This window comes from Ambystoma mexicanum, chromosome 2q, assembly GCF_040938575.1.
Source record: "Ambystoma mexicanum isolate Mex_15411 chromosome 2q, UKY_AmexF1_1, whole genome shotgun sequence".
Taxonomy (NCBI): domain Eukaryota; kingdom Metazoa; phylum Chordata; class Amphibia; order Caudata; family Ambystomatidae; genus Ambystoma; species Ambystoma mexicanum.
Genome location: NC_090924.1, coordinates 877,709,660 through 877,724,398, shown reverse-complemented (window position 1 = coordinate 877,724,398; position 14,739 = coordinate 877,709,660). Strand labels below are relative to the sequence as shown.

The window sequence follows — 14,739 nt, the reverse complement described above, 5'->3', positions numbered from 1 at the left end:
GTCGCGGTAAGCGTGTATTCCATGTTTGAAGACAGTACACCTGTCCTGATTGGGTGGGTGGGCGTAGAGGCCGCAGAGACCCTCCCTTCTGTATTCGTGCGACAAGTGGAGCCCGACCTCGTGGGGACTTGATTGTCTTGCACAAAGACTCTCAGGGGAGCAGATCAGCCCCCACCCGTAGATATGGTTTAAAGATTGATCTTTCCAACATTTTTCGATTTCTACCCCATTCAGTAAGACTTTCAAATTCGGGCGCATTGAGATCATCACCTAAGGCTGTGCTATGCAGATTATATGAGCGCGACATAGCCCTGGGTCTAGGTACAGAGTACCTCCTTATACTTCCGCCCCAACTCGTAGCGAAATTGATAGTTAGGTTAAAGCAGCGCTTATTTTCAGAAGTCACTTACTTTGAAATAATATTCACTAGTCCGCACCCACTGCATACAACTGCAGACTTTACGTGACTTTGCATGCGCTGTGTTTATATGGCACTCCCAAAAGTCAGGCAAGAGCCTCGCATAGAGAGCCGAGCGTTATATGCTCCCAGGCTATTGCGAGGATCAAGGCAAATTTCGAATACAGCACCCTCTGCGGTGAAACTGATCACGTTGCTGAAACAATGTAGCCGTTGATGCCATTTTTAGAACATTTTCTTAAATTGTCAGTGTTCAAAAGAGAAATCACAGCAACTCAAGAGGAGTCACCTTTTAGAAAGCACAAGCTGTAAGGCCAATGCTGGTAAGTTGAGGTCAACTTAGTGTAGGGTTAAATCACACTCCCAATGATAGGAAGCACCCCAAATGGCAAAATGATAATGTACCCCAAACACCACAGTACCTTTGAAACGAAGAAGTTGTTCCAACGGGATGCCTTCACGATGCAATGCAGTAGACCCTTGTTCTTGGTCGTGGTGACGAAAGGGACGATGTCTGACGAGCTCCTGCAGCAGCACTCGAGAGAGGGAGTCAGCAGCAATAGATTTCCACTGATTCAGGGGCTCTTTGTGGCTTTGGTGCCTTTTTCTCTGCGCCAAAGAAGAACGAAAAGCTCTGGTTAGGATTTCCTTGATCCCTCGGTCCTGGACTCTGGACGCAGATTTCTTGCTTCTGTGGGGTCCTCTGGATGCCCACGAAGATCTGTCCGGATTCGGAAGACAATGCACTCGCAGGTGGTCGAGGTAGCCCAGGTATTGGGCTTCAGCAGCCTTGGAAAGTCGCAGCAAGTCAGGGGTTGCGCCAAAATAGTTTGTCTCAAGGCTAGTGTTCCACCAGCCTAAGGGAGGAAGTCGTCCTTTACAGGTCTTCCCCGTGTCGTTTCGAAAACAGGGTCAGCACAGCTGCAGGGCTTCACCGGGCACTTCGCGGTCCAGGAGGGTGCTGCTGGCGTCTTCTTTCACCTTCTGCTTCGGATGTTGTCTTCCAGTGGTCGACTCTGCTTGGTCCCAAAAACCTCGCTTTTTATGCAAGTTCCCATTAATTCACAGCCCCAGGCTGTCAATCACACAGCAGGGTGGCTGTCCTGCAGGACAGCCAGCCGGCCAATAGGAACTAGTTTCACTCAGGCACTCCTAGAGACAAAGGACAGGGAAATTTTGGGACACTCCCTAACTCTTGCCTTTCCAGACACACTGGAGCCTGGGCGGGCTGAAGCCTGCCCAAGGCAAAACGCACAAAGGATTCAAACCTGATGCAAACAGAGTAAAAGCCCAGAAGAAACTTAACTAACAAGAAATGGCAAAAAAAGAAGACGGGGCCTATTTTGAGAAAATGCTCATCCTTGGGTGCAGCACTGCAGCTAAGGTATCAGCCTGCAGATACATGTCACTAGGTAGTAAAAAAGAAACCACTGCCACCAGCCATTCAAGAGAGTTAGTGTAACAAAATGTTACATGAGGAATGGGTTAAAGGAGTTACTATGTAACCCCCCAACACTCCACATAGGGTGGTGTGCGCTGGAGCCATAAAGTAAAGGTAAGTCAGACAGGGGTCATTTTACTATTCTTGGGAACAGTGTTTCACCCAAGAAAATGTAGTTCAACATTAAGAGAAGTCCAAGGGAGTTCTCAGTGGCACTGCACAAAGGGTGTTGTGTGTCACAAGGCAAAAGCAGATGCCAATGGAGTTTACCAGACTCCATAAAACAGTAAGGAACATAGAAAATCATAGTCAGGAAAACAAATGATTGAGTGAGAAAAAGGTCCCACTCACTCAGGAGTAAAAATTAAAAAGCCCTGAGTCCAGTAAAAGAGCTGGTGGTCTCTAAGGTTAAAGGGAATTGGCACAGAAATGAAAATTCTCCCTAATAAAGGGTAGCAGACTTAAAGTTGAAGGCAAGGAAGACAATTCGGTGACTTAAAGTAGATCTGTCCCTCTTCTGCCAATGATAGAACACTCTTGTCAAGGTTAAAACCAATTAATGCGAGAATAAGCCCATATGCTAATGCGCTGAGAACAGAATTGCCCCAAAATGAAAGAAAAGTATTGCTCATAGTTGGCATAATTTGAACATGTATGGGCAGACATGCTCCCATTCATTTATGTTTAGCTTTGTAACTTTTATATGTTAAAATGTTCTACAAATCATCCAATACAATTAATGATATGTTTGTCAGTCTTTGCCTTTTCTACAAAATAATATAGGACTCTGTGTAAGTACTCGAATTACAGAGCAATGTGTTGGGATGCTGTTTAGTGTAGACATCAAGTCGTTCAAGGCATGCTTTGTTAAAAGGTGTTTATTGCACTACAAGATGCTTCTTAGCAGCATTTAAACAATTGCCTATCAGACAGGTGTTCTTTCAGGTAGAAAGTGCTGTTTTAAATTACAAATGTTGCAAGGTTTAGCTAGCATCAACTTATTAGCAGCAACCCCTTTAACTTTCAGACAGCTGTTTCTGCAGCATCCATGTTTTAAATCACCTTAATGTGACGATAATTTAGATAAGGTAACTTGCTACTGGTCATACGACTGGTGTATATGTATCCTTACACAAATGCCAGAAACCGCCAAATGCACATATACTTTCTATACCAATATTTTTTTCTCCTATCCGTGGTAAGCTCTGCCTGCAGTATCCAAAACTAAAAAAGAGCATGTGAGAGGTTCTACATTCTTACTCATCACGTGGATGAAATATAATAAGATGTTGGACTACAAGATCAAATATAAAAACGCCAGAGTGGTTCCAAAGCCAGAAAGTTCAAGTAGCAAATTGAAGTTATGAGAGATGTTGAGCTCCACAAAAAACAAACATTTCAAATTGGTAACTAGTTTTCAAAATGCAGAGATTTCAGAACTTTCATAAACTAAGTATTATTCAGAACCCTACCAATTTCCGTAATCATGTAGGTGAAATGCTTGCACAAAGCACACTTGAATTTAAGAAGGGAGCATAATGAATGAGGCAATGTAGCAGATACCTTCTGTGTTATTTCCCCAAAGTACATGTGATTAATACATGCTCTTTTTGATACAAATGAATTGTTAGTGTTTCAATTAATGGATGTGACAGTTGGGTACATTTTTGTTTTCCAGTTGATTGATGATGTCCTAGATTTTACAGCCTGCGCAGACCAATTGGGGAAACCAGCTGCTGCAGACCTAAGGCTTGGACTAGCAAATGGCCCAGTCTTATTTGCTTGTCAGCAGGTAAGAATAAATAATCTTCCAAATATATTGTTTGTCCTTTGTTATTCAATTAACTCATCTGTATGTATATATGTATTCCATTTACCTAACCATAATCTGTTAATTACGTACATGCAAGAGTCCTAAATCTGCATGGTGAACATGTTGCATTTGCTCGCCACTGTGGTGGTGTTAGAAAAAGTACTACTGCACTGGAATAATTTATGGTCACTCAACCTTCCCCTGCTCTACAAGAGCCATGAGGAAGATGTTGGATGTGCTCTGAATAGCTGATAATTGATTCTTGTCTGTTTTAAAGCTATTATATGCGTGTGTGTGTATGTTTTGAATTAATGAAGTTGTATTTAAGCCTACTGTATAAGCCTACTGTACATGAAAATATTGTCTTAACAAAATGCTAGCAATGGGGGTAGGTGGTGTGCTTGCTGATGATACTAACATGTGACAGCATAGTCATGGTTTAGTAATACATCACATACATGGGCACAAATATTGATTTATATGGAAGCCCACCTTGTTTATAACTAAACTAATTTCCTCCCATCAGACAGGGCTTTAGAAAGATTTTTACAATCCTGTTGTAGAAAATTCCAATTAGAATTAAATAATTCCTTTTTCTTTTTACGATGGCCTTCATTTAATTATTTCTACCTCCAGTACGCATGCACCCTGGGTTGGAGTTGGGAGAGGTCGGGGGAGGAAGAGGGTGATACTGCCTCCTTGGGCCTTTCCTTCATGTCCAGTGCCACCCCCTCTGCCAGGCTGCTACTTCGCCGAGGACAGAAATAAAACGTTTGCAGGAATGAGCGGCATGCTGGAGCCCACAGGTTGCTAGGCAACTGATCTGCTATCCTGCCTGTGTGCCACACTATTTCCTCAGAGTTCTGCCTTTGACGCCCAGACGTAAAAAGTACTAAGCAGCGAAGTGTAAAGCAATGTTTTTTTTAAAAAAAAGTGTGAATGCAGCTTCATGGAGTGTTTTTATAGTGGCAACGCTGGTATATGTTGTGAGTGTGTGACATCAAAGTGATTTATAATGGGAATGCAGGAGTTTATCATGTGTTAGACATCAGTGTGATTTACTATAGGACTGCTGGCATATATTGTAGGTGCAACTACATGAAAACAATATACAGTGATAGTACTGGTATATGTTATGGGCTCAGCTTCATAAAAGTGAATTGCAGTATGAATGCTGGCATATACTGTGGATGCATCATCGTGAAAGTGATTCACTGTGGCAATGCTAGCATACTGTATATTGTGTTTGTGACATGAAAGTAATTTACTTTTGGAATGCTGACATGCATTGTGGGTGCAACCTCAAGAATATCATTTACAATGCTGTGAAATGCTCCTTTGCATGGTTGGTGACTGGGCTCCCTTTGATCTTTTCATGTGTTACCTTAGAGAACCAACTTTTCAATTGTGTAGCGCTTTACCCCATTTTTCTCAAACATGCTTTTAAACGCACCATTTCATCCCAGTATGTTAAACACTTTATCAGGGGCTGGGGCCCGGGGTTTGGGGTTTGATGGGGTTAAACATCACTCCCTTGTGGCATCCCTAAATTGAATAGGGCTGCCTCACTATGCTCAGTTGCCTATGCAAATTGAAGGTAGATATCATTTGTTTCACTGCAAATATTCCCTAGACACCACTGATCATGAATAATTTACAATGCCAGTGCCCCTTGTAATGAAGTGACATCTGGTTATCGCCACATGAAGAGAGGATATCCCAGGCCATTAAGACCAGTCTTCACCCCAGGCAAAGTCATCCAGCCCATTGGCGAAAAAGCCAATAGTCCAGCACTTTTGCTCCAGAATTCCGCCACTGGGTTAGAGGGATCATCTGGACCAGATCCTGGAGTCAAATATGGATTCCCCTATTCCAGGCTGTTAGGGCTCTGCCACCATAACTGGAATAACAAGACTAGATTTTCCATAATCCATCCCACCTCATGGCTTAATCCCCGAACTGGAGTAGTGAAACAGTTACTGATTTGGGATGAACCAAGGCATTCCACAGAACTTTTTTCTAGCCCCCTAAGAGAATAGTCTTGGGGAACCCTTACCCTCCCCATACAACAATCAGAGTGGCAAAAAGATGTGCAATCCTCACCCACACAGCTACAGGACATTGAGAGAGATCACCTTTTTCCCCCCACATTGAGGAAAGACTTAATAAGAGGAGAGCTCACATCTCCCTTACAGCTGCAGGAACAATGGGGAAATAGATCCCTTTAGCCCCACTTTGGGACTGGGGGAGCAACATTCACACTAAAACAAATGCATACAGTCAAGTTTGACGTTTTTCTCAATGCTCCAGGTGAAGGCTGGTTCTCCATATCCATTGACCTGTGGTATAAAGGGTTCAGCCACAAAACACTATGGCTGCTGGGGGTTGGGGAGGGCTACCAGCCACAGGGAGGGAAGGAACAGCGCCCTCAGCCCAACCAGCAAAAAGAGCATTCTGGAATGGGATGCAAGTTAACAGCTGCCATATTTAAAGTCTACCAAAGTTCAAAACTACAAGACACCCCAGGGATTGGCTATTCTCCAATGAATCCTCTCCTGCCAATTATGGTCAGGTTATTCATCCCAGGCCTTATATAAAAGCCAGCTCCGTGCATAGTAGTGAGAGGGAGTTCTGGAGTTGCAGAAGGGGAGTTTGTTGGTGAAGTATTGTTGAAGGAAGTTTGAGACGGGAACAAGAGGGAGGCTTATAGAGAAAGGGGGCAGAAGAGCAGGTTGGAAGTGGTGAAGGCTAACGAGCTGGTACATAGAGTAGTGGGGGGTGATGGGATTTGCGTGAATGGCGAGAAGAAAATCTGGTGGAGAAAGGAGGAAGATAATGGGAATAAAGAGGAGGTACTTGATAGGGAGTGGTAAAGAGCATGGGAGTGAATTAGAAGAGGATAAGACATCAAGAGGAATGGTCGAGGAGCAACATATGTTAGGAGAGGTTGAAAGAAGACCGGAGGTACTAGCTGATTTGTTTGCTGCGAGCTCACTGGTAATCACTCACTGCGTAATACAATACGTCTGATTTGCTTGCATCTAATTTCTGCATCATCGATTCAGGGAATCTGATCTGCTTGTTTTTACATTCTCTTTGATCGGGGGGCACAATTACGGTAGACCCAGTGTTTACTTACGGATGGACAAGTAAAATGCAACCGGAGGAAGTAACCTTCCTTGTTTCAGATGGGCGACCAAGATAAACCCGGAGTTTACTTAGTGTTAAATGTGCATTTATTTAAATCCTGTAATAAATCGGCATTAAGATTTACCGAAAAACGCTGTTAACAAAGATAAACACTACTCATTAATTTGTGTATGTACTATAATTATTTTGACACTTAAAATACTTATTGAATACATTTAAAAACATAGGAAACTTGGAAATTCAAAAGTGTTTAAAAGTAGTATTGTGTTTAAAAGTAGTAATGCGTCATGAATACACCAGAAATATTTTCACCATGAATATATATGTACACATTATATGCATCTTGCAACTTTAAAAACAGTAAATGGAGTGCATGTTTGGGGGGGTTAGATGTGTGTAGGTATGTTGCAAACGGGAGAGCGGGATGGGGTGGTGGGGGTGTCCCTTGCTGAGTAGATGACTGAGTCTGGGGGGAGGATGGTGCAAAGGAGAACAGGGTTGCAGGGGATCCCCCGCATTGGGAACAGACAGTGAAAGGGGAAATATGTTTTCCTGCAGGAAGAGAGGGTGTTGGGGTGGCTGAAGTGTCCGATGCTGATCGGACAATGAGGGTTTGGGGGAGCAGGAGATTGAACGGGGTTGCAGGTAACTGATACGGAAGGGGGCGTATCAAGTGAGGTTTTCAAAAGCAGCGCTTAAATTTGACATGGGTAAATGTTGGGAAACATTCTGGATTCGCCTTTAACTAATGAATGGCAAATGTAACATGGGAAGCCATACTTTCTATGTAGTCTGTAATACTTCATAAAGGACATTTTTTCCGCTATTCCTTTCACATTTTTATAACATTTTGCATGTTTCATTGATTTATTTCCAAACCATGCCCCACTCAGTTTTTGTATTTTTTTAGTTTCCTGTACGGCTTGTTCAGATTGTATTATCCTTGGGAACTTCCATATGTTTGGTTTTGTGCCACCCACTGCAGTGTTAAGACTGTGAGGCCAGGCTTCAAGTTTATTAGGTTTTGGCAAATTATTTAATATTGCCTCATAGCAATTCCAGTACGCAATCTTTATTTTGGGGTGCCTTCTTCCAAAACGGGTCTGCCGTCCCACCCATGTTTTCTCGAATGTGTCTATGTACTGAGCAAGTTGGTTTTCATTTGCTATGAAGAAATCATTCAATATAGTGCTCATATAAGCATTTATAATAGCCTCTTTGGGCACAAATGCTAGAGTGCATCATTTTTGCATATCGTACTGGAACTCACTGTAATTTGCACATCAGCCTTTTTTTAATATTTCTCCACAGTAATTAACTGAAATGAAAGAAACACCCTTGAATTAATGTTTCTGGGAATGTCTCAGTGTAAGCTTTTATTGCTGCTAATTCAAAGTCAGCATCTTCGGCGGACAGGGCGCCACCAGAAGCCAGGACACGTGCAGACTCGAAATCTGCACTGCAAAAAGGAAAGGACCAGGAAAAAAGCTGTCTCTGCCTACCCCCCCCCCCCAGACTATGGAACCTCCTCCCCATCAGGCACGCCCCCAGGCTCCTACAATTCAGAAAAGAACTCAAGACCCACCTCTTCAAGGAATCTTTCCTCCTCAACACCTAGGCCATCACATCGCCGCTAGCACCACCTGACTCGCTAGACTTTGCCTGCACCACCACCTGGTACAGCTGTTCCCCTCCTTTGTGCGTCTCTGTATCCTACCCCCTCTGTATATCTGTTCTGTTACCTCTGAAAAGCGCTCTGTTATGTATCTGTATTGTTGTATACCTCTGTAAAGCGCTCTGTTGCTTCTCGAAGTTAGGACCGCGCTCAATAAATACCATGAAAACAATAATAAGTCCAAACCACGTGTTTTTGGATGTGACTCTTATAAAGAAAAATGTTCCTTTATTTTCATTTCTTTAGAGGGTTTTTTTCAAGTCGATTGTTCATTAAAACATATTCTAATGGAAAAAAGGTGCCAACAACCATTCTTTGTATACTAAAACATTGATTGAAGGGCTTGGGTAAGATTTAAATGTACTGTCCATCAACCAGTGCATACTTCCACCAATTTTCTGTAAGCCCCTTTTGTTGGAAGAAACGATGCATCTGTTCATCCTATTTTCGCGGTTGAATAGTAAAAATTGTTCTCCATGTTGTGTTAATTTGTATTCATCTGGCAATATTACATCCTGAAGTGCTTTGGGTATTTTTGGTCTTTTTTTTTCTTTTATCTGGTGTGTGTGAAACAAAATTGCCTTTTTAACAATCTTTCACTCTGCATATCACCAGTCAGATGAAGTGACAACTCTCCAATTACATCTTGAACTAAGTGTCCAGTCGTATTTGATTCCTTTTCTGCTCTCTTTAGTTCTTTGAATTTTTTCCTTTACTTCTATTTTACTCCTGTCAGGAACATGATTATGGTCTCTTGTGAACTTTATATTTTCATCCTCTGTGCTTGCTCTTCCTCTGCAGTCATTCATATAATATTGCAAACTTTCCCACCAACTTTTATTGCCTCATGACATAACTGTTTTTTCTCTTGATGACGGCATATATTTTGCCATGTGACTTTTTAGTTTAATTTCTGTCACAATAAATCATATTTACTATTATACACCATGTAATGTATGTCGTATATTTTACAAATTATCCTTTTCTTTACATGTATAAATCTAAGGATTACAAGTCCTTAAAATACTGAACAGCGTCTCTCAATGTCGAATTATTACTCTCTGTAAATGTTAGTACGGCAAGTTGTCGGTAATGAAACCTCATTATTGACATATTTCTGTAAATCATGTGAAAAATAATAACGGCCCCTTGTTGCAGAAATAAGCAAAGCTAGTCGGATGCTTCTGTGTCGTTCACTTATGAAACGGTGAGCCATGAAAAAGTATGTTTGTGTTATATAGCTTGTGGTTGCATAAGTTTGTTTGTTACTGAAACCGATAATTTAAAGCAGTTCACAGCTTTATCCCATGAGAACGTACTAACTTCACATTCATAACTTAACACTGTCGTATCCGTTTCTGGAAGCAGTGCTGTTTACTCGGAGCAATCAGTCGAAGCACGAGAAACCAGACTGATGAAATCGGACTGCGAGTAAACATTGTAGAACCATTGGCACAGGATAACTGAGTGTGCAGTGCTAAGTAGTGACACCCTGAGTTTAGGGGGTATTGCAAGAGGTTAGGCAGAGGTATGAGCACATTAAAGTGTTGAAGAATTGGACAGGAGTCGGGCAATTTAAGGAAGCAGAAAGACAGTAGCAAGACCCAATTAGGCACAAGACAATTGCAACTCAGGTATGTAGACTACGGCGGGATGTTGGGTACTAGATTTAGGACCTCAAAACAAAACATGGGGTTGAAGTGGACTGCCCCTGTGGAGAAGCTTAGGTGGCCGCTCTTGTGGTGGAAGTTCTAGGACTCCATTCTGCCTTGTGTAAGGGTGTAGAAGTAGGAGACTGACTAACAGGTGGCTTGCTTTTGCCTATAGACTTTAATTAGATCAAAAGTAAAAGGAAAAACCCTACCTGGCTCTATTTCTAAGAGGGGCTTCCCTGCCTCAAACAAACTAAGGATGCTCGGGAGGTCCGTCAAAACCAAATAGTCCACCGTTGTGTCAAAACCTATTTCCTTCCCTCTAAATTAGCAAAGCTAAAAGGGGTGATTTTGTTGGTCGAGAAGAATGACAAAGTTCACTTCTGGATGGGGTAAATGAATGTTCTCCTCAGAAAGGTACAAATCATACATTCTCAAAAATGTTCCTTGCATTAGGGCTCCATCAAGACATATAAAAAGAAAGTCTTGTGTCTTCACTGCGTTAGGGGAATGGCTCGCTACCCCCTAACTTTCCTTAGGTTTCTCAGTGGTTTTCCCAATACCAGCGTAAGTGGCTTCCCTTACCGGGCCTCTCGGTGCATTTCACACTGCCAAGTGATTGACTCCCTTCTCTTGGCCTTCTTTCACAATGTTCACCAATACCAGAGCACAGTGTCTCCCGTCCCCTGATTTCCCACAGGCTTTTCACATGTCTAAGATAACATCTCCCTTCTCTTGGCTTCTCTCACATGGTTTACAACTCCTGGGGGTAATCTTTCCCTTCCCCAGTTCTCTTCCAGCTTCTCACACTCCAAGAGAATTACTCCCGTCTCTTGGCCTTTCACAATTGTCCACAAACACCACAGGGAATGACTCCCTTCCCCTGGTTTGTCTTAGCTTGGTGTTACCACCAACCTGGCTTACCACTTGGCCAGGTCATGTGACTATGAAGATCAATGTCCCCAAACCTGTGTCGGGGATAATACTTTCCTTCCCCTTGCTCTCTTGGATGCACAGCCAACCTGGGAAGTGGCTCCCCTAGGGCAAAAGTGGCAACATCCGGGCATTCGTCACACTTGCCTACCCTGTAGCTCTCACCACTCCCTGGCCTAACTTGCAGACATACACCAGGCTGCAGAACCCAGTCCCCTCGGACACTTAAAGTTGTCTCTGCCACTGCATGAGATATAGATGGAATCTAATATGAAAGTTAAATGTTTTGACAATTCATCAGAAAAATCAGTGTGATAACCAATATGCATTTTGGATTCTAATAGAGCGTACGTCAGGACTTAAAATTCTGATGTCCTAATAATTAAAGCAAAAATAACTCTAGCACTATTCAAAATATAGATCACAAGAAATGTTTGTTAATACCTTATGGATTTTATTGAATATGTTGTAAAGACTAATGTTGATGAACTGCTACTGGAATCAAGATTTTCTGTAAAGCGTAAAGAGAAGCACTTTTTAGTTTGAAAAAATTGTAAAAATCTACCAGTGCTAATGTACTTAATGTATCTATAATTCATTGTAGTCAGGATGTATGTATAATCTCCCAAATATATTATACAATGCAGTGTTTTGTTCAACTTCTAACTCAACAAAACTCGACTTTATTCTTGTGTTCTATTCAGAGACACAAATAATAGTGTAAAAGAAAGAAGAACCAGGTGACTATTTGCCCACCATTGAAAAAATATTAAGGCTAATCTTATTTAAACGACTCCCTTTTTATTGGTTAGTGTCTATACACCTAAAAAAAGGCAACATAAGAAGTGGACTATTGGCTGTAATATAGACACTTCAGTGTTAAGATACTATAAACTGCTCCAACTGTAATCAGCATAGATGTAGCTAAAATCAATACATTATCAAACATTCTTGTATGTTAGGTGCAAAATGGTGTAAAAGTGCAGAAGCAAGACTCTGACACGGAAGGGGTCATTGTGATTTGGCATAAGCTTTTATTCAAGTGAGAAAACGAAAAGAAAACCCTATCTAGCCCCAACAGGGGGTTTCCTTGCTTCAACCAAAAATACTAATGTCATAGTCTGGATGTCCAAAAGCAAAGGTCCAACGTTCTGTTAGAATCCTTCTATGTCCCTCATTCTGTTCAACTAAATAAAAAGCCCTTCCTAGCCCACAGCAATGACTGCCTTCCCCTGGACAAAAAGGGCAGTTCTTGGTTTGCAAGTTTCTCAAATGTTGGGGGACTGTCTCCCTTCTCCAGACTTCCTCAGGCTTCTGATACAGTTCAACAATTGGTGGGGAAATGTCTCCCTTCCCAAAACCAGTCTTTCTCAGGCTTCTTCTGTCTCTGGGGTCCCAAACCCTGCTTGGCAAACCTGATTTTCTTCTACGACAAAGAAGAGGGGCTTGGATGCCCCTCCAAGCTGTGGTGGGTCTCTGACTGGTTGGCAGACCTGGTTTCCTACTACCAGGCACTGCAGCGAAGAAGAATGGCTTAGTTGCTCCTCCAAGCTGTGGTGGGTCCCTGACCCTGGTTGGCAGACCTGATTTCCTTCTGCCAGGCACTGTGATGAAGAAAAGGAGGTTGGAAGCTTCTCCATACTCTGGAGGGCCCCTGACCCTAGTTGGCAGACCTATTTTCCTTCTCTATCAGGTCTCTTAGTCCCAAACACAGAATTGGTGTACTCGCCTGCCAAGCTCTGTGTTCATCCTCACAAATCGCTTTATGGTGTCTTATATGCAGACTTGGTTTACTCTCTTACTAAGTACTGCGTTCGTATGTCTTATTATCACAGTTCTCTTCAGAGTCTCCTCTCTTATCCGACAGCCCTGGGTCGCTTTCCCTACAAGTACTGTCACAAAGAAGATTAGGTATTCTTGTTACATGATATGTCCTCCTCCTGTAAGGGTCCCAGACCCTGTTCCCCTCATTACAATATATTAATATTGTTTCTCTTAGTGTCGCCTAGGGGTTATCCTATTCCCCCCCCCACTTTTCATACACAGTTGTTTTTAGGGTTTCCTGTACCCTCATGGGCCTCCCAACCATAGGTTCAGCCACCCAAATACCTTTAGCGCAGGGCTACAGCCAAGACCTAGTCGCAGGCTTCCCCATGTCTTTCTCTGCCTCGTCGTTGCTCTTGAAATCTTCTCGGCTTGCTGCAACGGCTCCTGACCTGTTCAGCGTGTCTCTCCTAGCCAAACCGGGTCGTCCTGCAGTGCTGCGCTGCTGGCCCTTTCCCGAGCCAGTCTCTCGGTTTGCCCAGCGTGTCCGGTATACACCACCATTTCTGCATCTCCTTGCCTGGGTCTGCTCCTGCTGCTCTCCCTGCTGAGCGCAGGTTTTTCTCTGGAGCATCTGACATTTGGGTGAGTCCGTTGTCAGTTCTGTTTCCAATACATTCTGTAGTTGGAGACTAGGTTGTTCACTTAAGTTCTTCTGTTTGATCCCTGAGGATCCGCACCTCTTCCTTGTCATGGTTTCTTGGCTTGGATCTTCATGATAGTAACCCCTATTCTTACTTGTCTCATTCCTTTCTTGTCTTGCATGTTATAGGGGTATTTGGGATAGGAGAGTAGGGGTGAAGAGAGGTGTAGGTTTTGGGCAGATACCGCGTTCTCCCACAATAGTCGTCACTAGTTCCACCGGGGGCTTCCCCTCCAATGAGATCCCCCGCCCCGTCTGAGTACCACCCGCAGGTGGAATATCTGGTAGCAGCCTCACCTAAATGGACTCATGCGAAGGGGCTCCCCCTACAGAAGCAGTGACGACATCCTGGGATTCGTCACAATGGACTTTACAAAACCAATATGGACTAAATATTAGAAGATAGAAAAATGAACAATACTTTTAGTGTACAGAGGTAAGTGGATAACAAGTAAAAAAAAATAACATTAATTCTTACTAAGTGTATTCACTGAATGAGAACAACCTAGAAAACAAAAAAGATTTAGTTGGTAAAATTAATAGAATCTTCCAAAACGACAGTTGGACATAAATATTGGTCTCAGAATAATTAAAAGAAATTGATTAGATGTTTACCAATAACTTATGAGTATCACGTGGATCAAACACCATCTGAGACGTTGCAAGAACAATTACAGAAAAGTACATGGATACTTAAAACGGCAGTACAATATGAATGAGACAAAGCGTATTCTACAATCAAACATTTGAATACGGTATGACTCATAAGACTGTACATTCAAAACCAAAAAAGTAATTAGCCATTGCCAAATATCCAATCACAGGTAAATGTAAAGTCCATATTTAACAAAGTAATTGGATTGCAAATACAATGATGTCATACATTGACTAAATGTCAAAATATGAGGACAAATGACAATGTCTCATTCAAAGATGAAAATGATTAGCATGTGGATTTATGAGAATAGATTGTACAGTGATTTTTTTCATTAAATGCAAATTGCACATCTGACGAAGTAGATAAAACTACTAAATCAGTATTCATCCATTTTGTTTTTTTATCCAAACAATGTGGTTTATGTGCGCCTCTGGGAATCTTTAATATCTGTAAAATCACACACTGGAGCTGAGAAAACATGTTGATGTTCCATAAACAGTATTGAAACTTGAGATTTTAATGAGCAAGCTTT

At 42.2% G+C, this 14,739-nt stretch overlaps 1 protein-coding gene across 4 annotated transcripts in view; it reads left to right on the top strand.

The window, feature by feature from the left end:
* PDSS1 (decaprenyl diphosphate synthase subunit 1) overlaps positions 1-14,739 on the top strand; it is a 664,271-nt gene that overhangs the window by 501,858 nt on the left and 147,674 nt on the right. For all 4 annotated transcript variants that reach the window (XM_069648132.1, XM_069648131.1, XM_069648133.1 and 1 more), the window contains one exon: positions 3,538-3,651. In XM_069648132.1, the coding sequence (XP_069504233.1) occupies positions 3,538-3,651 (114 nt within the window). The remainder of the gene's footprint in view (positions 1-3,537; positions 3,652-14,739) is intronic.